Here is a 27871-nt window from a genome sequence, read left to right on the forward strand (position 1 = left end):
GGAGAAATTATTTTTCAAAAAAACTTTTCAGTCTGCCTTCTGCAATCCTTATTAGTTAGCACTGGGAGTGCAGATGCTGACAAGCCCTTCTGCATTAGAGATGGTTTCATCTGACAAAGCTGAATACTAGGATTGGACCGTGCTTCCACCATTCCCATGAACTCACTGCTGCACAGCGGGGCTGACACCTCGGCAGCCAGAGGGCAGAGGCCCAGCTCCTCATGGCACATTCAACCAGCACCAAAGCACAGCTTCAGCCATGGAGCTGAAGGAAGGTCTCCTAGAAAAGGGAAATGTGTGTGTGTTTATGTGTGTTTGTGTGCAGCAAGGGGAGGGTCTGTAGGAAATGGCTTTTAGTTTTGCTCAGAAAAGTCTCCCCTAACTTGTCAATGACTTTTCCTCCTTGCACAGGTCCCCATGCCCAGAGGCAGCAAATGTCCAATGCCAGCTCCATCACTGAGTTCCTCCTCCTGGCATTCACGGACACACGGGAGCTGCAGCTCATGCACTTCTGGCTCTTCCTGGGCATCTACCTGGCTGCCCTCCTGGGCAACGGCCTCATCATCACCGCTGTAGTCTGTGAACAACTCCTCCACACCCCCATGTATTTCTTCCTCCTCAACCTCACCCTCTTCGACCTGGGCTCCATCTCTACCACTGTTCCCAAAGCCGTGGCCAATTCCCTCTGGGACACCAGGGCTGTCTCCTACCAGGGATGTGCTGCCCAGATCTTTTTCTTTCCCTTCTTGATGGTAGGGGAATATTTTCTTCTCACCATCATGGCCTACAACCGCTACGTTGCCATCTGCGAACCCCTGCACTATGGGACCCTCCTGGGCAGCAGAGCTTGTGTCCACATGGCAGCAGCTGCCTGGGGCAGTGGCTTTCTCAATTCTCTGCTGCACACTGCCAGTACGTTTTCACTCCCACTCTGCCAAGGCAATGCTGTGAACCAGTTCTTCTGTGAAATCCCCCAGATCCTCAAGCTCTCCTGCTTAGATGCATACCTCAGGGAATTTTGGGTTATTGTGGTTAGTATCTTTGTGGAATTTGGGTGTTTTGTTTTCATTGTGGTGTCCTATGTGCACATCTTCAGGGCTGTGCTGAAGAGCCCTTCTGAGCAGGGACGGCACAAAGCCTTTTCCATGTGCCTCCCTCACCTGGCTGTGGTCTCCCTGTTTATCAGCACTGGCATCTTTGCCTACCTGAAGCCTCCCTCCATCTCCTCCCCATCGCTGGATCTGGTGGTGGCCGTTCTGTACTCAGTGGTGCCTCCAGCAGTGAACCCCCTCATCTACAGCATGAGGAACCAGGAGCTTAAAGACACATTGAAGCAGCTGATTCAATCAGCTCTTTTCAGCAGCATTAACCTGCTCGTGTCACTTCAGAAGTAATTTCAAATTCATCTCAAGAAACCCGTGTTTTGGGCATTTTGCCTGTGATAACCGTGTCTGTCCATGCCTGCATCCACTCCGCCTCACCAGAGGCCTGAACCCAGACTGTCTGACCCAGAGGCCTGTTCACATGTGGCTGGCACAATGGTACAGCTTGCCTCCCATGTCGCATCTCTGGAATAAAAGGGGATTTCCTCAGTGCTGGTGCCTGGAGGTTGGGCTCTTCTGCCAAAGCTGAGGTCAGGCTGAAGAAACTGCCCCCACAATGCCGTGCTGCTTTGCTTGGCTTCTCCATGGGATGGGGAGAGGAGGGCATGGGGCAATGTGTTAGAGAATGGGCCTGGGCTGAGCCTTCACCTGTGGGTGCCCAGTTCCTCTGGAGATGGTGAATGATCGACAGGGATCTGCCTGGGACATCACCCCATGGCTTTCAGGCACCACGGCCCACTCGCTCTGCAGAGCAGTACCAACAGCCTGGGGCCCTGTGGAGAGCACGGGGAGGGGGTAGGAGCGGCACGTCAGGCCAGGACAGACAAACTTCCCTGGTGAAAGGCTCTCTGGGGGCAGGGAGATGCCTGGAGAAGAGCAAAGAAGCACCTCTGTGCTTCCAGGGGGTTATAAATGGCAAAGAGAAATCTATTTCTGAATGCACCAGCTCGGGCAGGCTTTTCTATTGCTTGGGCAGCCGGAGCAGCCTGAGGATCCCCTGGGCCAGGAGTCTTTTCCTGGGAGAGGGGCTGGCACAGAGGGCCTTGCTGGCAGTGGACAATAAGGATGTCTTGGAGACAGGAGCAGCCACTGGCTTCCAACTCCTCATGCCATGGCTGGCCCTCAGCCCTGCACCTGATGGGGAGGCTGAGACACCTCTCTGCCTCCCAGGAGCTACTGTGACCTTCAGGGGGGCGGGGGCTGTGGGGTTGAGTGTGCAGAGCTCTGCAGTACCCATCAATGGGCACTGCCATGGGGTCAGCCCAGAATGGGCTGCTTTTCTGGGCTGGACAGGGGGGAGAGGGGTAGGGGGCGGGAAGTGATGGGGAGAGCCAGAGAGGGACTGGGCTGGGCTGGGAAGTGCTCAGGAGAGGAATGCACTGAAGTTAGCTGAGCTGTCTGACCTTGCAGGGTGAGGACTCACACCAGGGGGTTGGTGCTGCAGAGCCAGGGCTCATGGAAGGGAGCTGAGACTTGCAGAGACAGGAGAGAGGAGGCTGCTCTGTGCCTTTGGTGCCATGGAGATTGGGGCAGGTGCCCCAGGGCATTTGTAACCCCCCAGCCTTTCTCCCTGGCCATTTCCAGCACTGGCAGCACACCCCAAGTTTATGGGTGAATTGTCCTGTTTGGCCATTTCCAGCCTCCTGCTGGGCTCAGTGCTTGAATCCCTCTGCTTGAAGCAAAGGACCTCCAAGATGGTCAGGGACTGGAGCACCTTTCCCCTGAGGAGAGGCTGAGGGAGATGAGCTAGCACAGCCTGGGGAAATGAAGGCTGAGAGGACCTCACTGTGGCCTGCCAGTACCTACAAGGACTTGATGGAGAATAGAGAGACAGGCTTTTCACCATGGGGCATGGCAGGAGGACAAAAGACAGGGGGTGGAAGGTGAAAGAGGAGAGATTAAGCCTGCAGATAAGGAAAGTCTCTTTCAGTGTGAGCTTAGCCAAGCGTTGGAGCAGGTCACCCAGAGATGCTGTGCAGACTCCGTCCTTGGAGGTTTCCAGACTCAGACTGGATCAAGCCATGAACAACCTGGTCTGACCCTTTTTTTTCTGGCAGGTTGGACTGCAGGACTCCCGACATCCCCTCCAACTTGAACTGATCCTATGGTGTCAGGCCCCTTCTCTGAGAACCACAGAGCAAATGTTTATGGGGCAGGAATCTTCCTGTGCTGTATGTGACCACCTAAACTAACATCTCAGGCAGTGAAAAGAGGTCGATACCCCAGTGTGACTCTCTCTCGGCAAAGACTGAGGGGTATCACTGACAGTCCTGGGCAGGAACTGTCTTGGGGGCACAGGGCTCTGAGCAAGACACAAAATGACCTTTTCTTTAAATGCTGCTAGTCCGAAAAGAAAGATGTTTAGAAAATGTCAATAAACATAAAACAAAGAATTAAACAGAAAGCTGCAAAGCAAAGAAAATGTTTAAAAACACTTTTCAGCTTTTAAATTTTATTGTGGTTGGATGTAGGACCCAAATGCCTTCAGCTACAGGGACACAGACACCTCCTGCCAGTGCAGATGCCCTGGGAACCCCCTGCCCAGCCTCTGCCTGCAGATCCCGAGGGGCTCTGCTCTCCCATATGTCCTGCCTGATAGCTGCCAGCCCCAGGCAAACACCTCGGGTACACGGAGGTCTCTAAAAGCTGCCCTGGATGTTTTATGGTCAGGCAAACAAGGTCTGCCTGGAAAGGTGAACAAATCTGCAACACTGAGAAAAAAATAGGAGCCCATTTTCACCAGCTGAAACAATTGAGTACTTTTAATATAGTGGCAGGGTTTTCCCATCATGCCAGAGTGGGAATTTGCAGGGAGTGCATTAATCATAGGAGAAAAAATACTGATCTCCTGTACTTGCATTATGGCTGCTCTATCATATTACGCTGCGTATTCAGTCTCCCTTATCTTTCAGGTCTTCCCACCTCTCTTGATTAAATGACCATGTCTAAGGGCATCTTCTCAGCAGAGGTAGTGGGACATTTGCCCTTCCCATTGCTCTCCAGGCTCCCTCCTCCCCCTGCTTTTTGTTCATTCAGATGCCTCCCAATTATCTCGTCACTGCTTTGAGCTTCAGGGACTTAGAAACTCGCCCCATCTTTCAGGAGTCAAATTCACTCTTTCATCAGCTTCTTCCTTGCATTTATATCTATCCCTTCCTATCTCTCTGTCAAAAGCAGTTCTTGTATGGCTGTCGTCGTTGGCCATCTCCACCCCAGGATGTCCTACGCTGTCCCACGCCTGTGCCTGTTTCCCTGCAGGCTGTAGACACACGATCCACTTCCCCACCTTGCTCTCATCCTCCCATGTCCCTGCCTGTACCAATATCTCTCTCTGAAACAGAAAGCCATGGGCTGATCACAGACAAACACCACCACCACCAGTGACCCGTTGCACCACGCCACTACCCTTCAAGTGACATTTCATCTTCCTCATGCCCAGGCTCAGACTCCAAAGCTTTTCCTTCCTCATGCTGTTTCCTCTACAAAGGAAATCTTCATCCTCCCTGAAACCACCTCTCAAGCGACTGCAGGCTACTACAACCTTGCCCTTGGCCTGTATGCCATGAGGCCAAAGCAGCCCAGGTCCCTCGGTCTCTCCACACAAGCCATGTGATTCAGCCCCTTCAGCCCAGCTTGGCAGGCCACCTCTGGACCTTCTCCAGTTCCTCCTCATTCCTGCAGAACATGGAGCCCCACACCAGGACAGATTATTTCAGATGTGGCCACAACAGTGCTGAGTCAAGGCAACTCCCCTTGTCTGGGTGGTTACGCTCATCCTAATTCAGCCCCGTGTGCCGCTGGCCTTATTCATGGTCAGCATGCTCCACTGGCTCCTATAGCATCCCTTGTAGTGACCACGGCCTTCTCCGCAGGCTCACCCCTCAGCTGGTCAGCTCCAAGCTTGCCCTGATACATGGGGTTATTCTTCCCCTGATGCAGGACTGGCCACTTCTCCTTGTCAAACTTGATGAGCTTTCTGTTGGCCAAATCCCAGAGATTCCCAGGGTCCCCATGAACTGAATCTTCCTTGTGTCAGCTGTTCATGTGTGCGTGTAGGTGGCTCACCCTGTCCTGTGGTGCCTCTAACAAGATGACAGCATGAGGAATTGAAGGCCATGATGGATAATAAAAGGAGGTAGCAGTTTAATGGCCTTGCTGACCAAGGTAGGAATTCCCAATGCTGCCAGCCCAGAAACACCAAAGGAGGGCAACAGGCAAGCAAAGCCAGGGCCAGTGGGTAAAGGGAAATCAGGGGTGGGCTTCTTGAATGAATGAGAGGGATTGAGGATGACCAAAGGGAAGAACTTGGGAGAAGGGACACAGGGAATCAGAAAGTTGGAGGTGAAGCAAAGGGTACAACCAGGGCTGTTTGTGGGCACCTGTCAAGTAGCCCTCAGTCTCAGCAGGCAATCAGCATGGCTGGGCACACCTCTGATGGGCCTGCACAGGAATGCAGATGGCTTGGGGAGCAAACAGGAGGAATTAGGAGTCTGTGGGCAGTTCTTGAGCTGTAATCTCACTTGGGTATCAGGGACATGGTCAGATAGCTCACACCACTGGAGCGTGGCCATGGATGGAAGCTGCCTCTTTAGGAAGGATGGGGCAGGTCAGTGAGGAGGGGAAAGTGCCCTGTCTGTGGGCGAGCAGAAGGAAAGCATGGAGCTCTGCTAGTGACAGGTGAGGAGCCAGATGAGAGCCAATGGATCAGGATTAGTGGGCAGAGCAACATTACCACGGGTAATGTTGTAGTTGGTGTCTGCTGTGGACCAACTGGATTAGGAAGAAGCAACAGATGAGGCCTTCTTCCGACAAGTAGAAGCAGCTTCTCATTTGCAGGCCCTGGTACTCGTGGGGGACATTACCCAGCTGGACATCTGCCAGAGAGGCAGCACAGCAGGGCACAAGACACTCAGGAGGTTTCTGGAGGGCACCAAGAACCTCCCGAGCATTCAGAGAGGGTGTTAGGAAAGCCAAAGCCCATCTTGATCTCAATCTGGTGATTCCATCTGGACATGAAGGGCATCAAGAAAGGATTTAACAATGATGCCAGCAGCAAAAGGACGGCTCAGGAAAATATAGGCCTGCTGGTAGATGGGGTGGAACCCTGGTGACAGAGAACACAGAGAGGGCCAAGGTACTCCACGTCTTCTTCCTCTCTGCGTTTACTGGTAAGACCAACCTTCAGGAATCCCAGGCCCCCAAGACCAGAGGCAAGGAGCAAGGAAGACTTACCCTTGGTGCAGGAGTCTCAGCTTAGGGAACATCATTGAAACAAATCGCACGTGCATAAGTCCTTGGGACCTGAGGGGATGCACCCATGAGTGCTGAGGAAGATGGCTGATGTCCTTGTAAGGCCACCTGAAATCATGTTTGAAAGGTCAAGGGGATTTGGTGAGGTTCCTGAGGATGGGAAGACAGCAAATGGAAACCTTATCTTGAAGCAGAGCAAGAAAGAGGATGCAGGGAGCTGTCAGCCTGTCTCCCATTCTACCCCTATAGACAAGCTGAGCAAGTATGGACTGGCTAAGTGGAAAATGAGAGGGACTGAAAACTGACTGAGTCCCAGAGGGTTGTGTCCAGTGGCACAAAGTCCAGCTGGAGGATAATCACCAGTGGGGTAGCCCAAGGGTTGATACTGGGTCCCATTTTGTTCAGCCTTTCATTACAGTCCTGGAGGATGGGACCAAGGGCATCCTGAGCAAGTTTGTGGATGATCTAAAATTGGGAGGAGTGGCTGATACACCGGCTGGTTGCACTGCTGCTCAGAAGGACCTGGGCAGGCTGGAGAACTGGGCAGAGAGGAACCTCATGAAGTTCAACAAAGGGAAACACAGAGTCCTGCCCCTGGGCAGGAAGGACCCCATGGACCAGGACAGGCTGGGTGATGGCTGGCTGGAAAGCAGGTTTCTAGAGAAGGATCAGGGGGTCCTGGTGGACAACCAGCTGACTACGAGCCAGCAGTGTGGCTGTCTGGCAAAGCAGGCCGACAGCCTCCTGGGCCGCATTCAGGAGAGGTTTGCCAGCAGGTCGAGAGAGGTGATCCTGCCCCTCTAGTCAGCGCTGGTGAGGCCACATATGGAGCTCTACGTCCAGTGCTGGGCTGCCCCGTACAAGAGAGACATCGACTTACTGGAACGAGTCCAGCAAAGGGCCACAAAGATGATGAAGGCACACAGGAATCCCTCAGGAGGAAAGGCTGAGAGAGCTGGGACTTTTTAGCCTGGAGAAGGGAAGGCTCATGGGGATCTTATCAATGTGTATCAACACCTGATGGGAGAGAATGAAGAAGAGGGAGCCAGACTTTTCTCCGTGGTGCCCAGTGACAGACAATGGGTAGAAACAGAAGCACAGGAGCTTCCATCTCAACATAAGAAAACACTTTTCTCCTGTGAGAGGGGTGGATCACTGGAACAGGTTGTCCAGAGAGGTTGTGGAGCCTCTGTCCATGGAGATATTCCAAACCCAGCTGCAGCCTGTATTGGGCAACCCCAGTAGGTGCCCCTAGTCTAGACCAGACTAGGCAATCTCCACAGATACCGCGAAGAAGAGTCAGAAGGAACCAATGGAGGTCTCTAGTGCCACAATCTGCTCTGAGCAGGGAGAGTTTGTCCCTTAGATCAGGCTGGTCAGTGTTTTCTCCACTTGAGTTTTGAAAATCTCTGGGCCCCAGTCCCAACACGAAGCAACTATAAAGGTGTGGGCTTTTTTCCTTAAACCTCATTTGAAAATCCCCCTCATGCTTCTTGTTCTCGTTTTGTCTTGTCCTCTTCTTTCTCTCCTGACTGCTAGACAGATCCTGATGCCTACTCTGACCAAGGACAATCACAACCTTCTCTCCGGCAACACCGGGATCCCCTGCGACTGCACCGCCAGGCATTGGTGGACAGGTCCAAGGAGAGAGACACCCTGGGGATCCCTGCATGAGCTCGGAGGAGGGCATGTGGAGACACCCAGCACCTAACAGGGAGGGAATGTGGCAGTGCCTGTGGGCTGACACTGAGGCAGAGCTGGGGGCAGCATGGGGGAGCAGAGAAGACCTCCAGCAGCTCCTCTGCATACCTGCCAAGGGAGTAATGCACTTGGTGGTGCTTCTGAGAGAGGATGGTGGCATGGGAGGGGAGGTACTAAGAGCTGTGGTGCAGGGCACCGGGGCTCAGAACTAGGTCTGGGCTTCCCAGCAGGCAGTGCCAGTGGCTACAGCCCCCAAAGAGCCCTGACCATGGAGAAAGCAGCAGTGCATCTCCTCCCAGCTGTGGAGAGCTGCTCTGGCTGCAGAGAGGCTACTAGGAGTGCTGGGGTCAATCCTGCCTGCCCTGCATCTCCCAACCCAGCGTGTCAATGGGTCCCCAGAGCAATTGCACTGACTGGGGTGACAGCCCTGCCTGGCTAGGGACTGAGGGGAACTCTGGGCTGAGTCATGCTTCCTTCAGAGCAAGCCCTGATGCAGGGTCCCAGCCTCCCTTTCGATGCCACCCTTGAGGAGGGGCGATGGCACGAAGGGATGCGCAGTCGTGAGCACCAGTCCTTCTTCATCTGCTTCCCAGGCCTGGTGGAGCTCCCAGACAGCAAGGACTTCTGGCTCTGCACCATGACCATGCTTTAGGGGACCCACACCCTGGGCATTGTCTTGGTTTAGGTGAACGCTGCTGTTTTTGTCTCTGAGGCAATTTCCAGCCCAGGTCATCTCTGTTCTGATCTCTCCCTAACCCTCCTCCCATCTACCTGGCCGTTCCTCGCCCCCTCCCCACCACCCCTGCAGGGCCCCGAGCTGGCGATGCTGCTCTGCAGGGTGATTTGGCTGTGGTGCCTGGGGTCACAGGGCGACTCCACACTGGCCTTGCTGCTCAGGGTGTGGAGCAGCTCCAGCTGGATGGGGATGGCTGCTGCTCATCTCCCCACTGCATGGGGGAGATCCCGTTTTATTACAGAGAGGCTATGGGGCAGTCAGCTCCGCCCCGGTGTTAGACACACTCTTACCCAGGCTCCAGGTGAGACAGAGCAGGTTCATGCCTCTGGAGAAGCGAGACAAATCCAAACATTTCTCTAGGAACATCATGACCACAAGTAACAATAATGTTAAAGTTAAATGATAATGACAAAAATAATGACAATACACCAAAGCACCAGGTTTGGATGGGATATCCTGGGAGTCGCTTGTGGAGAGAGATGGAGAGTTGATCACTATTGCAGAACCTTTCATGTAATGCTAATTCCACCCTTGAGCTCCTGGTTCCTCATGCTGTAGATGAGGGGGTCACTGCTGGAGGCACCACTGAGTACAGAGCTGCCACCACCAGACCCAGGGATGGGAAGGAGATGGAGGGGGCCTTCAGGTGCTGATAAAGAGGGAGACCACAGCCAGGGGAGGAGGCACGCAGAAAAGGCTTTGTGCTGTCCCTGCTCCCAGGGGATCCTCACCACAGTCGTGCACATTTTCCCACGAGACCCAGGAGGGTCCCGCAGCGGTTTTTTGGAGAAGGGTTGTGCAGCCTGGAAGCACAGGGAGGCGGCAAAGTTCTCACGTCAGGCACAGACACTGAAGCTCTGACATCGCAGTGACCCGTTCTCTGACAGCGGTTCAAAGGAGCATTTTTACCTCACCACGAGCCTTCCTTGTGCTCGTTTGGGTCACGGCCCTGGAACACGCCAGGAGCACAGGCACCACCGCCACCGGAGGGCAGACACGCGCCATGCCCCGCCCACCAGCAGATATGCAGAAGTCCTGCCCCTTCCCAGCTGCCTCAGGGGCCATTTGCCCTGGAAGGCACTCCCCTCTACGGGTCACGTGCTTGGTTGTGATTGGCTGGAAGGAGCAGCCAGCCCTTCTGGTTGACCCGGAAGTACATCTGACCCAGAAGGCCCTTCCCCTGCATACACCGGGGCTGCCATTTTGTTTTGACCACCATTTTGTTTAGGCTGCCATTTGGGGCGTGGTGGTGCCATTTTATGACGTGGTGCCACCATTTGATGACAGTGAGCTGCCATGATCTTCAACATCACACTGCTCTGTGATTGGCTGACAGCAATTGCTTGAGAGCATCAAACCCACGTCTTCTCAGGGAATCCTGTGATTGGCTGGCAAGAGGAGCCTCCCCTCCCGCTGCACCCAGAAGCAGTCAGCAAGGGAAGCCCCCTGTCATTACGTACAGGGAGGCCACCACTTGTGACAGCCTCATTCCCCACGTGTTCTCATACTGCACTGTGGTTGGCTGGCAGCCATTTCATTGATACCGTCAGACCCATGTGTTCCCATGCAGCCCTTTGATTGGCTGCCTGCCTCCTTTGGACAAGGACGTGCTCAGATAGAAAAATATGTACATTTATGTACAATAGATACATTTTTAGAAATATATCTAAAACTGAGTGTACAAATAAGTATAACTATATTTTTATTTATTTATGATTAGAGACAGTATTTTAAATACATGTACTTCTATACACATAGACATGTGTATGCATTTATATATAGATATACGTAAACATTTATAAATGCAGAGAAATTGAATCTATATAGCAATTGCAACATAGGTATCAAATGGATAAAACCTTCTTTAATAAGAGCTACTGGAAGGAATAATCAGAGTTTAAATGTGAATAGAAAGCAAAGGACAAGGGTGGTCAAGGTCCCCCACTTTACCAGGCTGCAGAAGCAGCCCAGACATGTCTGGGGTGGGGGGAAGCTCAAGAGGGTGGGGAGGACACAGCCAAGCTGGAACATGCCCGAGGGCTATGGCCCCCTCCCAGGAGGCCACCAAGGGGCCCTTGGCCCAAATCCTGTCAGCATACAAAGAAGAGCCCAGTCCTGTGAACCGGCCTAGGAGGCTCCCACATCCCAGCCCAGCCCAGCAGGATGGCCACACAGGGTGAACTGGGGAAGCCTCTCAGCTTTTCTCTCTCCTGCAAGACACAGGCAATGCTGTCAGTGAAAATGAAAAAAACAGGACAAAATGCTAGCTTCAGAAGAATATGTGCATGAGGACCACATGGAAAAGACCCACAGAGGATCTGAGCAAAGACCATGTGAACAAGAGGAACTAGCCCATGAACAGCAAACTGGATTTTGAGGTGCCAAAGAGAGGGGAAGGGTGCTGGTGGGGAACTCCCTTTCCCCAGGGCTGTGGGGGATCAGACAGCTACCTGTAAGTCCAGTGTGGGGTGTGGGCTGGTGATACATGTGATTCCTTGTCCTGAGGTTGATAACCTGGTTGACTGCTTCAAAAAAGCTCTGGCTGACTGAGTGAGGGGAGAAGTCAGGAGTGTGCTGGGACTTGTCCAGGTCCACCTGAGCCAGACCAGGCAAACCCAGTATGCTGTGTCTATGTCATGTCAAAGGATGGGGAAGGGAGTGGTGGTGGTGGATGGAAATGTATTGAATACTGTAGGACCTGAGCGGGATGCACACGGTATGGAATAATGGGTGGAGATTGTACTGGGTCCGGCTGGGATGAAGTTAATTTTCTTCTTAGCAGTCCCTGTGGTGCTGTGCTTTGCCTTGGTGGCCAAAACAGCTTTGACAGCACACGAACATTGTAGCTATTGCTGAGCAACATCAAGCTTGCTCAAGCTTGTTGCTGAGCAACATCAAGATAGCTTGCACAGCATCAAGGCCTTCTCTGTTTCTCTCAACAGCGAGGAGGCTGGCTGTGGCAAGAGGCTGGGAGGGGACAAAACCAGGATAGCTGACCCCAACTGACCAAGTCGATTTTGCACGCCATATGATGTCATGGTCAGCAATAAAACTGGGGAGGAGGGTGTGTTCTCCAAAGTGTCCTTTGCTCAGAGACTGGCCAGGCATTGATCTCCTGCTGTGAGTGCTTACTCCTCCACTTATTAAACTGTCTTTATCTCGACCCATGAGATTTGTTTTCTCGCTTTTCTCTTCCAATTCCCTCCTCCATCCCGTTGATGGGGAGTGAGCAAGTGACAGGGTGGGGGCTGCCACGTGAGGTCACCCCGCCATGTCAGCACATAGCAAATAGGTTGGTATGTGCTTGAGTAGATGATAGGCTGAGAGCTGGGACGTGGCTTGTGTAAGTGGTTGTGAGATTACTGATGCCTGAGTAGCTGATAGGCCAAAAGCATGCACGTGGCTTGTGTTGGAGGTTGTGAGGTCACTTGTGCCTTTGTATCGCATAGACGAGTGGATAGCAAGTAGGTGGATATGTGGTGGTCAGGTCACCGGTGCCTGAGGAGCTGCTAGGCAAGAGGGAGACACATGGCTTGGGTATGTACTTGTGATGTCACTCTTATCTGAATAGCTGATAGGCCAGGACCAGGTGCATGGCCCTTATGGGTGCTTGTGAGGTCGCTGGAGGCTGAGTACCCCAACAGCGAGTACATGGCAGACAGGTGTACATGTTCTTGTGAGGTCATGGGTGCCTGAATAGCTGATAGGGCAGGAGCAGGCCAATATCAGAGGTAGACGCTATGACATCATCTGTGGCTGAGTAGCTGATAGGCCAGGAGCTGGCACATAGCTCATGTAGGTGCTTCTGATGTCACCAAAATAATATTTACACCACGGCCAAATATGACTTTTTGGAAGAACCATCAGCAGCAGAAGTCCATACACCACACACATGTGTGACAGTGTAACTTGTGTGCACGCAGCGTTGGCAGGAGGAGGGTGTGAGGTCACCGTCAGTATAACCCATGAGCGCACAGAGGTAGCAGTAGGAGGGTGGCAGTGGTCACATCACCAATGGCACCCCATGGCTGTGGGGCTCGGTGCAGAGCGGCCGTGTGCTGTCCCAAGGGCATCACAGGGGACAGGAGCTGCCCGGCCCCGTGTCTGTGAGGCTGAAGGAGCAGCCCCTGCAGCCCTCGCTGGAGCAGTCGGGGCGGGGGTGGCTCGGGGGCACCGCCGGGATGTGCCTGGGCACGGTGCCAGGAGGAAACCACAGACTTCCTGCCTGGGCGCTGCGGGGGGAGCGCGGGGAGCGCTGCGAGGCCACGGGGACTGTGGTTTGTACACCTGCAGGCTGGAGCTCCTGATCCGCCTGTGGGGAATAACGGCCCCTTGGTGACAGGCTGAGAGTCAGGGACATGTCTGAGCCTCTGGGCTGTGGGTCTGCTGCCAGGGCAGGGACATGAGGGACCTTCCAAGGGGCTCTCCAGGGAAGGATGGGTGAGCCAGCACTCCTGGGATGGGGCTCTGGCCTGGGCTAAGGCCCTTTCCCAGCTGCTGCTCCCAGCACAGCGGGGTCTGTAGCAGGGTCAGGGGCTCCTTCCTTCCCTTCCTGACACAGCCTCTGGTGCAGTCCCAGCCCTGTGGTTCCCATGGCACGGGCGTGGCTGGACACTCCCACCTTGGGCTCTTGGACGTGCCTGGCATAGGAGATGCCCAGTGCTCCTGGTCAACACAGCAGGGTTCAAGGGGTGAAAAACCCTTTTTCTCCCCCGACAACCAGCCCTGTCCTGTGACAGCCCCCCACCACAGTGACGTGACACCTGCAGCAGAGCCGTCTCTCATATATGGGCATGAATGGCACTGGAGAAGTTCATTGGAGGGCTGGGCTGTGTCGGAGGGGAGATAGCTCCCGATAATGTCTAAAAAGGTCCTGCTGCTTTGATTGGCTCGTCCTGTAGCTGGGCTGGCATCTGCAGAGATATATTGCCCTCCCATCATCATTGTCCCCATGAGTCCCCAGGAGCTGTGGCAGGGAGTGTGGTGCGGCAGGGATGTGCTGGCAGGGCAGGAGGCTCCGGATGGGCCCAGAGGGACTCCTGTCCCCTCAGATGCTGTGGCTGCTCCTCTGGGTACAGCTGTGCAGAGGTAAGTGCCAGTTCCATTGTCCCATAGCCCAGGGCCAGCGGGTACCCGCATGGTCATCGGGATCTGTCTGGGAATGGGGTTGCTTTGCAGGTGCTACTGAGATGAGGGTCAGAAGGTGCTCAAGTCCATGGACCCTGTGCCTGCCTGTCTGGGTGGGAGAGTCCCTCCTTTTCCAGGGCTCCAGTGCTGGAGGCGGCCTGTGCCTGGCTGGATTCATAGACACCCTGTCCTGGGGTACCCTTTTGGGACCCCCTGTTGCCCAGCACTGTGCCTCTGGAGGCAGTGGTGGCCTAGCTGGTGACGGCAGCACCCAGAGATGCCCAGGGCACTGCCAGCCTCTGGGGTACCCCGGAGGGTTTGTGTGCTGCTGACTGCCCCCTTGTTCCAGGGGAGCCCTGACCCCATGAGGGCAGTTTGTGCCCCGCAGAGAGAAGGGGACGGGGGCATCTGCGTAGAGAGACATCCTTCCTGGGGGGCCCGGCCCAGTGCAGTGGCCCTGACACCAGGGGTGAGGAGGGGATGTGGGTGGGGGCATCATCGGAATCGTCTCAGTGGGAACACGGAAAGCCCTGGGGGTGGGGGTATGTATAGATGGTGCCGGGGCAGGGGGTTTGCATGGGAAGCTGCAGGCCTGGGTACACGGGGCTGTCGAGGGGGTGCTGGGCTGGGGAAGAGAGGGTGCCCTGTGCTGGGCACAGTGTGCAGGTGTGTGTGGGCAGGGGGCAGGTGGCCGTTGGGGTGGGAAAAGGTGCCTTGTGCGGTAGGATGGCGAATGACCCAGCAGGGCTAGAACTGCCCACAACCAGCCTTGCGCAGCCCATGGGGATAGAAGGGACCCCCACACTGCCCTGGGGACAGCCTGGAGGGGAGAGGGCTCCCACCCTGGCACCTCTGACATGGCCTGGGCAGGGGCTTCCCCCAGACCCACAGTGCTGGGGCTTGGTGCTGTTCCTGACTGGTCCCATGTTTGTGTTTGAAGGTGCTGTGGAGGTGAGGCTGGTGAATGGTGGCAGGCGCTGTGCTGGGAGAGCAGAGGTGAAACACAGGGGCCGGTGGGGGACAGTGTGTGGTGACTACTGGAGCATGAACAATGCAGCAGTGGTTTGCAAGCAGCTGGACTGTGGGTCTGCTGTTGGAGCTCCTCATTATGGACACTTTGGGCCAGGATCTGGCCCCATTTGGATGGATGCTGTTGGCTGTAATGGCACTGAATCTGCCCTCTCTGACTGCCCACACGGAGGATGGGGTGAAAATAACTGTGGTCATGATGAGGACGCTGGAGTGATGTGTTCAGGTAAGGGAACAGCCTGTTCTTCACCATTGGGGATTTGATGGGGAAAGGGACCTTGGGTGTGCCCTCAGGGAGCAACAAATGGGCACGGGAGCACTGCCCAATGGGGCCGGTCACACTGCTGAGCTGGGACTGTCATTGCTGGTGTTCCCAGTCCCTGGGAAAAGCCCAGAGGGAGCCAACCACAGGACGAACTAACCCTGCCACAGTGTCTCAGCCCCTCTTCAGTCAGTGTCTTGGGCTGCAGATGAATCCTCCATCCCTGCCCCGGGGTGTCCACTGATCTCCACTGGTCTCCACCCATTCTGCCAGTTCCCAGCCAACAGTGCTGAGGGTGCCTGTGCTGGAGAAACCAGGGGGGACTTGCTTGGCACTCCACACCTTGGAGGAATGGCGTGAGATGGCTGGTCCCCCGGGTCATTCCCCTCGACAGGCATGAGTACCTCAACTGAATCAAAAGGGCTTTTTGGAGAGCACGAGTGCTGGGCCCTGGGAGAGGAGCAGGGTGGCACACAGCCCTTCGCTGCCTGTCCCCGGGGCTCGGCTGTGTGGTCCAGCACTGAGAGGCTTAGGAGCTTGGCAGCTGCTTGACCCTGGCTGCTCCCTTCTGCATCACGGCATGCACAGGCTCGTACTGGGAGGTGCCTGGGGCTGTGACAGCCCCACAGGGGCACGGCCCCATGCAGGCAGCACTGACCTGCTGCCCAGCCTCGCCTGCCTGCCCATGGTTCCCCACGCTGCCCCATGAAACAGAGGCTTTGGCATCATTTACTGACTCTCATCTGTGCCTGCTGTTACCCTCTGAGCCAGCATGAGCCCAGGGGGGCATGCGGGTCTCCTGTCCCTCTGCCTGGCCTTTGGCCTGGGACCTGTGCACCTCTGGGCAGAGCACTGTGTGCCTGGCTGAGGACACCCCCTCCAAGCAGGCATTGGAGGGGTCTGGACAGGCACCAGCCACGGTAACAGCCACACCATTTCTGTGCTCTGTGACATCTGCCCCTCACAGGAACCTCCCAATGTCCCAGAACTCCCCTGGGAGAGGGGTGCATTTCTGGCTGCATCAAGGTGGTGGTCCTGCCTGATCCCAAGCTCTGGAGGGGCTGAGCAGGCTGCAGCAGTAATTATCATCTAGACCAGTTCTCCCTGACCCATACTGCTCGCACCACTGCGGTGCTGGGGGACCACGCCAGGCAGCACAGGATGCCTTGTGCAGCAGCAGGTTGTCTGAGGGGTGCCTGGTGCTGTGACAGACACGTACCCTCTAGAGCCGTGGTGGTGTAGAGAAGGGGTGCAGGGGAGCCTGGATGTGTTCGTGTCACCAACACTCCCCCAACAGCTTCCCCTGGGATGTGCAATGGGCCATTTGGTCATGGCTTGCTTGGAGGTGATGCAGGATGTGGCCATGTATCTGTCAGAGGGCTCTGGGAACTCCCAGTTATTTTGTTTTTTTCCAGGATTTGTCCGGCTGGTAGAAGGGAAGAGCCGCTGCTCAGGACAGGTGGAGATCCATGAGGGGGAACAGTGGAAAACTGTCTGTGACTCCCACTTTGGTCCCAAAGCTGCTGACGTGGTCTGCAGGGAGTTGCAGTGCGGCATGGCCCTGCCTGTGGCTGGGGCAGCTCACGTTGGAGAAAGGATGAGTCCCATGTGGGATGGAGAGCTGCAGTGCGTGGGGAATGAATCCCTCCTCGCCTCCTGCCCCAGGGGGCCTCCCAGGGACCAGCCCTGCACCCATGCGAACAGCGCTGTTGTCACCTGCACACGTAAGGACTCAGGGTGGGGTGTTGAACACCTGAGCTGTGCTGGGGGTCAGGGATCAGAGCAAGGACCATGATGGGCTGGGCGTGAGGACAGGAGGGGTGATGGGTTGTCTGCAGCATGACAATAGTGCAGAAGGAGAAGAAAGGCATGCTGTCCCTCTGGCCTCTGCGCCAGCTACTGAGGGTACAAGAGCACCAATCCACCTTCAGTCCTCCTTCTCTGTCCCCAGAGTACACAGGGGTCAGGCTGGTGAACGGCAGCACGGCATGTGCAGGGAGGGTGGAAGTCCAGGTGGTGGGGACCTGGGGGACCCTCTGTGCCTCCCGCTGGGATCTCTTGGATGTCCACGTTCTCTGTCGTCAACTCAACTGCGGGTTTGCTGAGTCCATTCCTGGAGGAGAACATTTTGGGAGAGAGACTGGCCCTGTCTGGAGAGACTCATTCCACTGTGATGGGACTGAAGCCCACCTGGGACAGTGCCCAGTGATCACCCTGGGGGCCTCACCGTGCTCCCATGGGAACAACGCCGCTGTCATTTGCTCAGGTGAGTGCTGGGAAAATGCTCCATTAACTCCATTTGCCCTTTGTGTGCAACACAGCCACCCGAAGCATGGGTCCCATGGCAGTACCAGGCTGAATTTCTCCCTGGAGAAACCCTTGCTTCCCCAGGAGCCTTCTGGAGGGCTTTGCCTGCTCAGAGTGACTGCTGTGCTGTGGGAGAGCAGGGGACTGAACGGAGGCAGGCATCTGCCCCCAGGGCAGCGCCTTAGGCCCTGGTGCCACTGGCAGGCCTCGGCTCCTGTGTTTTTCTGCTGTGGGATGAGCCCAGGACAGGGCTGCAGGGCTCTGCTCCATCCCTCTAGCTGCAGACAACCGCATCCCATCCCCACAGAGAGCCCTGCAGATCCTCCTCCCACCACCCAGGCAGGAGCTGCCTGGGTGCCCCCAGCAGCAGCAGACCTGGGTGTGAGCTGCAGAGTGGGCCTGGGCTCTGCCCTTGCTTCTTGTCAGCACAAGGCTCAATCTTGTCCTGTGTGGTTGGAGAATTCCCCCTTGCCCTCCTCCCTGAAGGGTGCCATGTTCCCCGGTGCCTCCAGTGGCTGTGGCATCTCTGCTCTCCCCAGGCTCAGCCGGCTTTGCATCCCTGCGGCTGGTGGGTGGAGGGAGCCAGTGCGACGGGTGAGTGGAGATCTTCCAGTGTGGGACGTGGGGCAGAGTCCTGGATGACCAGTGGGACGTGCGGGAGGCCAACGTGGTGTGCCGGCAGCTGCAGTGTGGACAGGCAGAGACAGCCTACAACCCCCCAAAGCCTGAGTGAGGGACGGGCCCCGTAGGGCTGCGAGGGGTCCGGTGCGCAGGGCATGAGACCAACCTGACCCAATGCAACACCTCCCTGCCCGAGAGTGCACTGGCGGCAGGGGTTGCGGAGGACGTGGGAGTCATTTGCTGGGGTGAGCGGCACTGCACAGGCCCCCCAGATGATGAGGTGGGTGGGCAGCCAGTCCCTGACAGCAACTGGGGTTTCTCCCCACTGCAGGGAGCCGGCAGGTCCAGCTGGTGAATGGGGCTGGGCGCTGCGCGAGGAGAGTGGAGATCTACTACCAGGGCAGCTGGGGGACCATCTGCGACGATGGCTGGGACCTGTCTGATGCTGCCGTCGTTTGCCACCAGCTGGGCTGTGGAGGGGCAGTGGAGGCAGTTGGCTCCGCCCGGTTCGGGAAAGGCTCTGGGCAGCTCTGCCTGCTGTCTGGGTGCCATGGGAGGCCTTTGCCTTCTCCAGACAGAGAGAAGATTCGTGCCGTGGGAGGCGAGGACGGGTGCTCGGGCAGAGTGGAGGTCTGGCACCGTGGCTCCTGGGGGACGGTGTGCGACGACTCCTGGGACATGCAGGATGCCGAGGTGGCCTGCAGGCAGCTGGGCTGTGGCCCTGCGGTGTCTGTCCTGAATGAGTCCGCATTTGGGATGGGGCAAGGCCCCATCTGGCTGGAGCAGGTGGAGTGCTGGGGGACGGATCTGTCCCTGCATCACTGCTGGGCCCAGCCTGGGGATGGCGGTGCTTGCCGGCATAAGGAAGACGCTGCTGTGCTCTGCTCAGGTGAGTGGCAGGGCTGGGACCTCTTGCTCAGGTGTTGGCAGGGAGCTAGAGAAGGCCGTTCACCCACTTGGTCCTGGCATGGCCCCTGACCTCCCAAGAGCGAGACCATTCCTGCAGAGTGCAGGAGCCTGGCGCCAGGTGGGGAGCAGCCTCAGTGGAGCTGGGTGTCCTCAGGCCACTGCCTGTGGGGCCCTGCAGCCCCAGGGCTGTCCCCTGGGCTACCTGTGCCATCCTGCCTGCCGCCCAGAGCAGAGGCCATGGGCCCTGTCCCGGCCTCCCTTTCTAGCACTACTGGAGGGGCAGTTTGGATGGGGTGTGTCAGGGACATCTCCAGACACACCCAGGGCGTGTTGGGAAGGAGGCTCCCCAGTACCCGCACACCCGTCCCCTCAGCCCAGCTCTCCTTTTCCTCCTCTGCAGCTCCAGCCAGGACAGCAGCATCCCCACCCCGAGCAGGTAACTCGTCCTCCCGCCCGAGGCTGGGTATCCCCAGCACCAGGCTGTGACCCACAGCTGGATGGAAGGGGCTCCTTGCTGGGGTGTGAAGCTCCCAGGAGGAGGCACTGGGGTGGTGGTGAGGGGGTTGGGGAGGTCTGTATTTTCCTCAGCAGGGTGGAAGCTTCCCCATTACTCAGCCCTGGGGTCTTCCACCCTCTGCGGCCTTGAGTGATGGGAGTCAGGACTGGTGCTGCCCCCACCTCTCCCAGGCCTGGTGTTGCCCCTTGCATGTTCTAGCCCATGCAGATCCTACCCGAAATCGTTTGACCAGCAGCGGGAGAGTCTCAGTCCCTGTCATCATCTGCATCATCCTGGGGGCCCTTCTCTGCCTGCTCCTGGCCCTCCTGGCTGGGCAAGTGTTAAGCGCCAGGGCTGGGCGCAGAGGTGGGTCCTTCCATAGCAGTCCCAGGGACCATGCCTCCTGGAAGGGCTGTGGGGTGCTGCGGGGTGTCACTGAGGGGTACAGGCAGAGCTGGGGGGATGAGACTGTGTGCTACCAGCTGTCCCATGCACCACCCCATTGAGTGCCTGGCCATGGGTCACCAGCAGCAAGGGGTGGAGAGAGCCCAGAGGAGGGGGGAGGTAGTGATGGGGCGAGGAGAGAAATGGCAGAGTGGAGATGGCCAAGGCTGGCAGTGCTCTGGGTAGTGCTGGAGGGGGCTCTGGGGCAAGGGAGATGGCAGGAGGAGCATGGGGCAGTAGAGTCCATCTCCATGGTGTCAGGCCCCCAAGCTGTCCCTCTGCCCAGCCCTGCCCATCCTCGCCCATCCCCCGGCAGGGCAGGGGCCCTGCTATAGGCCCATGGGGCAGATAAGGGGCAGCTCCAGGTGGCGAGGAAACATGGCAGCTGCTCCAAGGTCAGACAAGTGGGGAATGACCCACGGGCCAGAGGGGCATGAGCGCTGTCTCCGAAAGGACGATGCGAGGGTGACGCTGCCCCAGATAATCTCCAAAGCAATGTTGCCCTCACTGGGGATGTGGCAGCCATGCCGGGACAGAACAGTGGGGCTGTGCTGTCGGACCAGTCCTGGGCTGGCCAAAGGAACAGGTTTGGGGGAGCACAGTGGGGTCCCATCGCCCCTCTGCCTGTCCCTGTGCCAGCCCTGCCTCTGTCCCCAGGCTCCAGGAGGGCTCAGGAGCTCTTCCCCGAGGCCGTGTATGAGGAGATTGGTTACAGCCCGGTGTGGGAGAAGCAGGCAAGGTTTGGTCGCTCAGGTGGGTGTGGGTCCTCCCTGCAGGCCCATCTGCAGGACCCTTTGCCCTGGCCCCAACACAGCACTGATCCCCTGAAGCCTCCCAGCCCATGGTCCCTGCAGTGCTGGGGCCGTGTGGTCTGTGGGGAGATCATCCAGGTCCTGGGCCCGGGAGAGGAGCTTCCTCCCAACCAGCTTTGCCCATCCCAGCTGGACAGCCCCTCTCTTCCTGCCCCTGCACCCCATGTGACACCCAAGGAATGAGGGAAGGGGCTGCGCTAGGGCAGCTCTGGGAGCACCTTTGAGACAGTGTTTGTCCCGGGGGAGCAGGGTAGATTCCCATCCCTCCTCCCCATGCAGCCCCAGCTCTGTGGGTCCCCCTTCCCCAGCAGCGCTGACCATGAGACAGGTCCGTGGGGCTCGCTCCCTAACACCCGCTGTGCATCTCTCCAGGCTCCTCTTCAGAGGAGTCCCTGACCCAGCTGCAGCCCTCCCCTGGGGACATCAAGGAGGAGGAGGATGGTGTGGGATCAGCACCAGGTAACGGAGGCAGGAAGGGGCTGATCTCCCTGCAGCCATGTGATGGACAGAGGTGTCACAGAGTGTCACCATCACAGATGGGGAGGACATGGGGGTCTCCTGTGGTGCTGCCAACGCCAGTGTGTCAGCCCTGTGTCCCTGTGCATCCTCCCATCCTCTGCTCTGCAGGACGTGTCTTCTCACTGTCACCAGCTGCCCTCTCCTTTCAGATGTTCTTGTCCTGCCCGGAGGTGACCCAGTGGATGGCTATGATGACGCCAGGGAGGTTTCTGACCCTGGGGATGATGCTGCCCCTGGGCAGGGAGCTTGGGAAATGCCCAGGACACCAGAAGAGGGAGCAGGGCCCAGGGATTCATGCAGAGGTGAGAGGGAAAGATAGCACTGCCGGTTCCTGGGGTGCCATCCCTGGTGTCACCCAAGTTGCTACCGTACGGACACCCAAAGCTCCTGGGAAGGGGGAACCTGACCCAGGAGTTGTCCTTGGAGGGACTTGGGGTGGGAGAAGGAGCTGAATGTGGTGAGGAGTGGGGAGGAAGGTGATGCACAGACCCCATGGGGCAAACTGCAATGTCCTGCCTTGCTGCTTGCAGGGAGCAGCCTGCGCTCCCGGAGAAGTGCTGGGGTCCCTGGAGCTGAAGGAGACACCTCGTCCCTGTCCCTGGGGAGCATCGGCTATGATGGTGCTGAAGAGGCGTCTCTGGCACATCCCCGTGAGGACACAAAAGCTGTGACAGTGGAGCTTGGTGCCCAACAGTCCCTGAGCCCCAGGCCAGGAGAGCCCATCCCTGCTGTGCAGCTGGGTGCAGGCAGGAGGGAGGAGAGGCCTGTTCAGCTGGGAGAGCTGTGAGCACCAGGGAACCGTCTCCCTTTACCATGGGCAGCAGAAATGTCTGGGAGTTTCCTCTATTTTTATTCCCATTTTTACACTGTGCATCCATATTGGTTCCTATTAAAAGTCTCTGGGGGCTTTGACCCAGAGCTGCTGCTTGCCTGCCCAGGTGTCAGGTCATCTCCCTGAGGCTGATCAGGGGAGCAGAGAACAAAGACACAGTGGTAGGGAAGGGTCGCGTCTCAGGGACAGCAGGCTCGGGGTCAGGCTGTGGGGCTGCGAGAGCCCCTGGTGCCTGGGGAATAATCCTGCTGACAGAGCCATTTCCATCCTGCTGGCCACAGGCAGTTTCTAGTCAAAATGGCTCTCTGATAGGTGCTGTGATGCACCCCAGCGGGAGCACCCATTTCCTCAGCCTTGGGTGAAGCTCCTCTGCTGCAGGCTGGAAGGTGTGTTGGCCCCCTGTGGGGAGTTGCTGCAGCTCAGTACTGCTGCCAACAGCAGGATCTGGCCCTAGAGGAGAAGAGGACAGGAGGCGGCTGTCGCCAACATCCTCTACCACTTCCACATTGCCCCATTCCCTGCTGGGAGCTCCTCCACCCCTGGGGGGATCTGGATGAAGCCCAGGCTCACACATCCCTCTGCTCCATACCCTGGAGCCTTCCTGCTGGCAGCCCCACACGGGAGAGCAGTGTTCCCAGGGTGAGACTCCCACAGTGACTGGTGATATGCATGGACATGACAAACACGGCCGCCATCCCCTGGAGAACTCCCACTGGGATAAGCTCTAGCCTTGCATCTCAGCGAAATAAGGTATAAAAGTGAAGTAAAGAAGAAGAGGGGAGTGTTACCTTCTGAACACAGGATGGTGGGTCCTATGGGCAGTATGGACACTGACCTGCAGATTCAAGGTGCCCCAAGTGGGCACCAGTGAGAGAGCCCAGTGCCTGTCCCATGCCACCTCCCCACCAGCTCTGCCCTCCCGCATCTATTATATTTCTCCCTTACTCTGGCACCTGGTACAGGTTTGCCTCCTCTTCCTCAGGGAGAGCCACAGGCCTGGTGTGCTTGAGGGAGCAGCAGACCTGAGCAGAAAGGTCTCATTTCATGGCATTTTGGGACCTGAAGAGTCTGGCCCTGTGGGCTGGGTTCATTCTATGCAGCAAAGCAGGATTGTCACTGTGCCCCAGATCTGTGCTTCCTCCTGCAGTTCCTGAGGACCTACCTGAGGGGGGTCACAGTGAGACCCCCAACTCTCAGCACTGCTGCCCCACACTGGGCAGAGCACGGCTGTGGAAAGCCCACAGGAGAGCAGCATTATTTCTCTTAGTTTGGGCTCACTGTTCCCGGGGGCTGAGCACCCTGCAGTGAAAGGCCAAGTCTCACACTCCAGTTTGGTTGCGGGTGTTTTAGCTGCGGGACCAGCCACGGCACCATCTGGCCCTTCCCGCCTGTGCACGGCTGTGGACAGGCCTGTGCCTCCCTGATCCCACCAGCGCAGCATCGACAGAGACACCAAACACCCCAGGAACAAAAGGTGGGAACCAGCCCCATGTCTGTGGGCTGTGTCTGGCCTCAGGAGCTCCACATGCCCTGAGCTGAGGCTCTGCTTAAGCCAGTGATGATGGTGGAAGGAGAAGGACCTGGAGACAGTGTCAGGATAAGAAATGTCATTCCTCCAGCTGGGAGTCCCACAGCCCTGCCCAGGCTCGTCCAACTCAGACAGCCCTACCTGCTGGCACAGAGGAGTGCTTCCCTATGCGGTATGGGATCTCCACCTGGAGACAGGACAATCTCAGACCCTTATCCCTGGAAAGCCACCAGGGCAGTGTGGCCCTGGTCCCAAAGGACGCCTGGGCTGGACCAGCACCCTCACACCACATCTCTCAGCGCAGCCAGAAATGATTCCTAGTGTGCTGCTGACACCTCTCCCCTCCCTGAGGTCTCCCCACACTCTGCTGCCAAGCATTGTCCCTGGGCGGTGGGGTGGGTCTGTGGTGCAGGGCAGTGACCTGAGCTCAGGTCCAGCACAGCTGCTTGCTTCTCCTCCAAGAGGGGGCTCAGCAGAGGCAGCACACACAGCCCTCCCACAGCCCTCCTCACCTCACAGGCAAGCCCTGGGTGGGCAGGGCAGCCCCACAGGGCCTGGAGAGGACCAGTGCCCGAGCTCCAGCCTGCACCTGCCTGAGGCTGGGGAGTCAGGGCAAAAGTACCCCTGGAGATGCTGGGGATTGAACCCAGGACCTCCCACATGCAAAGCAGGTGCTCTGCCACTGAGCTACATCCCCTTGACACCTGCCAGCAGGAGAGGCACTCTCCTCCCGTGATGTGCCTATGACAAGTCCTGTATTCCCCTGGGTGCCCAGGGACCCTCTGCAGCAAACAGCGCTTGAATCCCTCTGAGATGGGGGAAGTTGGGACTGCCTCTCTGCTGGGGCCTGACCCTGGCAGTGCAGCCCTTTAAAGTCTCTGCAGGGCAATGGGGCAGAAGGAGGCTCTTGCTGCAGGTGCTGCTTCCACACTCTGGCCCACTCCGGGATGGGTCAATGGAGAGGAGCCTCCTCTGCCACCCAGGGCAACAGCCATCTGTGCCACATCTGTCCCCAACTCTGCAGCAGCAGCAGTGCAACAAGGTGAGGGAAATGCCCTCCCTGGACTGATGTGCCCCCAGGCTCCGATGGCATCCCAGGGCGTGCTGTGGAGGGCACATGGAGGCAGAAATCTTATACGTCCTCCTCCAGACACCGGGCCTCCCCCTGCACCCCTCTGTTCCCCAGCAGCCCTGCAGGTGAGGTGAACATCAGGCTTCCATCTCCCTGGGGCTGGGGATGGGCGTTGGGCTCAGGGACCTTCCCATTCCTTCAGCACTGATGTCTGTCCTGACAGCAAAGCAGTGCCCGGGGACAGCCCTGGCTGGGGTCCCTGTGGCAGGGTGGGTGAGCGTGCTCAGCTGTTGAGTGGAGTTAAGGGGATGGACTGCTCATCTATTCTGCTTTGCACACATGGCCCCAAAGGCCATCCTCGGCAATGACTCTCCCGTTCTTGCTCAAGAAAGACCTGGAAGGACTGCTCTTTTGGAGCAGTGATAATCCCGCAGGCACTGTCCCTGCAGCCAAGCATTTTCAAGCTCGTGCTCAAAGCTGAGAAGACAGTAACTGCGCTTGGACAGACAGTCTCTGCCAGGTGGCATGGACACTGCTGATTCCCCACTCCAGAGTGGCAGAGGCTGGATCCCCTTCTCAGGACAGACTTCTTGCCAGGAAGCCACAGCCAGGGGGGTGCCTCACCTGGTTCTTACTGGCACTTCACTCAGCATGCGTTTTGGTGGATATTTCTTTCTTTTCTGTGTCTACTCTTTCCACACACAGGAATGACAGAAAAGCAAACATTTCATAAAAGCTTGTCAGAAAGCCCTTGTTATAGACAGGAAGTCCATCAAATCTGGAGGGAGCCAGGAACATTGCCATAAGCACCAAGAAGATCCAGGAATCTCAAGGCCTCCTCTGAAGTGCATCAAATTCTTGCAACCATGATTTGAGCCTGGAAGTGGGGAGGGATTTGTGTCTGTGGGTGGAGGAGGAATAAGTGTGTTGTGGGAGTATGTCAGGGCTGAAGGCCCTTGCGCAAATCAGGGGTGATGGAGACATTTCCATCCTGTGTGCATGCCTCAGCCTCGGAAATGGGGAAAGCCCGCTGCTGGGGGTGGATGTTCTCAGTCATGCCCCATCAGCATGACCTCACTCTCTTTTGCAAGAAAGAAGAAAACAGGAGGACTCAGGTTGCAATATCGAAGTCAGCCAGTGGGAAACAAATATGTAATTACATTGGGGGAGGGGGGCTGGAGGGAGGTCAGATTAGGAGAAGGAAAGAAGTGGGAAGTAATGATTACTGTGTTAAAAAATTTGGGAAGGTGAGACCCAGCTCATGTACCCTTCTTCTGAAGAAGGATCTACTTTTTCTTTTTTTTTTTTTTTTTTTCCAGCGGGGCTGACCCTATCAGACTAGCTTTCACAGTTCTCCTCTGCTAGACAGCCCAGAGAACAGGAGGGATGGGATTCATCTACTCAGATTTAGACATGTGCAGTGGAAGGGCTTAATTCAACTTCCCCCTTCCCACTGTCAATATGAAGATGTCCTGAGGAATCCCAGACAGGCAGGACCCCCACCCCTCAGCTTGGCTGGGTAATGGAAGAGAAAACAGCATGTTTAGAGTAAGTTTTCTGCCACTCCTGGGCAGGTGTGGCATTTCAACAGCTCCCACTTGCAGGATCACAATTGTGGTTACTTTAAAGCAAGAAGGAAGCCAGGGAAGTTTTTTACACTCTTCAACACCAGACCTGTATTTCCTTAAGACACAAATTCTCTTTTCCCACTTCTCATTCCCCAAACAGTCCCCAGATTCTGCACTTCTAAAGATATACCTGGTACACAAAATCTGCACTTCTGAGTTGTCCACACTTGACACAACCGCAACCTGTTTATTCCTGGTGGATCACAACTAGTAGGAGCTCTCGATGCAGGCCACAGTCTTTCTGAGGGCATTTCCAAGAGCCCCCTTCACTTGCCTGTAGAGGAGTGGATTGGCCATGGGCGTGAGGATGGAGTAGAAAAAGGATGGCACTGTATTGAGCTGCCTCAGTGAGGTTGTTCTGGGTATCATATAGACAACGATGAGGGTACCATAGAAAGCAGTGACCATGATGAGGTGAGAGGAGCAGGTGGAGAAGGCCTTCTGCCTCCCCGTGGTGGCTGGGATCCTCAGGATCGCAGCTATGATGCAGATATAGGATACCAAGGTGAACACAAATGGGAAGACCACATCCAGAAAGCAGATGATGAAAGTAACCAGTCTAAGCACCGTGGTGTCACTGCAGGCGAGCTCCAGCAATGGGGCAAAATCACAGAAGAAGTGATCAATTGCATTGGGACCACAGAAGTGTAAGTTGGAAAGTAGTCTGGTGACTCTGGTAGACATTAGTAATCCTGCTAGCCAAGACCCAGCCGCCAGCTGGAGACAGAGCTTCTTGCTTCATGAGGCTGGCATAGAGCAGGGGACGACATATGGCCACGTAGCGATCCTAGGACATGATGGCCAGCAGATGACACTCGGTACCTGCGCAACAGGCAAAGAAAAAGAATTGTGTCATGCAGCCTTGAGCAGAAATGGTTCTGTCCCTGGTTAGGAAGCTGGCCAGCAGCCTGGGCAGGATAGTGGAGGTATAGCAGATTGCCATGCTGGAGAAATTAGGCATCTGCTCTGAGGCCCATGAAAGAAGGAGGAGGAAACCTAAGAAAAGGGAAGGGAATGCTGACAAAGGTAACAAGATGAATTTCACCAAGCACGATATTAGTTACCCTTGTGTTAAGTCCCGGTCTGATTGTCAGGCTCGGGGAAGGTTTGTAATGATCCCAAGGGCAAAATTAAGACACAAACGAGGTCATATGCCGCCAATCAGACGTTTTATTGGGTAAATATAAAAGAGTAAAGCGATAGGAAAGGCAGGAAATTTTAGGAGGAAATTAAGCAAGCATCCAGAGAGAGAGAAGCAAAGGATAGTCACCACATTGGATCTAGCGGCGTCCCGTTGGTCCTGTCTTCAGTTTTTCGGTGGTGGATGGCCACACTCAGGTTTCGTTGTGCCGTCTTTTATCTGGTGTTGGAGAGGGAGTTTGCCCTCTCGTTTCCGTTTGATTACCCAGGGCAACATCACGTACCCAACACATGCACATCTACGGTGGGGCAAGTGGCCAGACCGGACACCAGCTGGTTTCCTATTCTTGGTGGT

The 27871-nt window shown here is 56.5% G+C and overlaps 1 protein-coding gene and 1 pseudogene across 2 annotated transcripts; one reads left to right on the forward strand and one right to left on the reverse strand.

Moving 5' to 3' along the window:
* Positions 1 to 434: 434 nt before the first annotated feature.
* LOC309604218 (olfactory receptor 14A16-like) lies at positions 435 to 1394 on the forward strand (the record flags this gene model as incomplete). The annotated part of the gene is made up of 1 exon (XM_082339153.1): positions 435 to 1394. The coding sequence occupies one exon, from the start codon at positions 435 to 437 to the stop codon at positions 1392 to 1394; it is 960 nt and encodes a 319-aa protein (XP_082195279.1).
* Positions 1395 to 23089: 21695 nt separating this feature from the next.
* On the reverse strand, positions 23090 to 27319 carry LOC309604219 (olfactory receptor 6P1-like; annotated as a pseudogene). The gene is made up of 2 exons: positions 26707 to 27319; positions 23090 to 23152 (listed from the first exon to the last, which is right to left on the reverse strand). The product of its transcript is annotated as an olfactory receptor 6P1-like (transcript).
* Positions 27320 to 27871: the final 552 nt, after the last annotated feature.

This window comes from Platalea leucorodia, assembly GCF_965183815.1.
Source record: "Platalea leucorodia genome assembly, contig: HAP1_HAP1_SCAFFOLD_475, whole genome shotgun sequence".
Taxonomy (NCBI): domain Eukaryota; kingdom Metazoa; phylum Chordata; class Aves; order Pelecaniformes; family Threskiornithidae; genus Platalea; species Platalea leucorodia.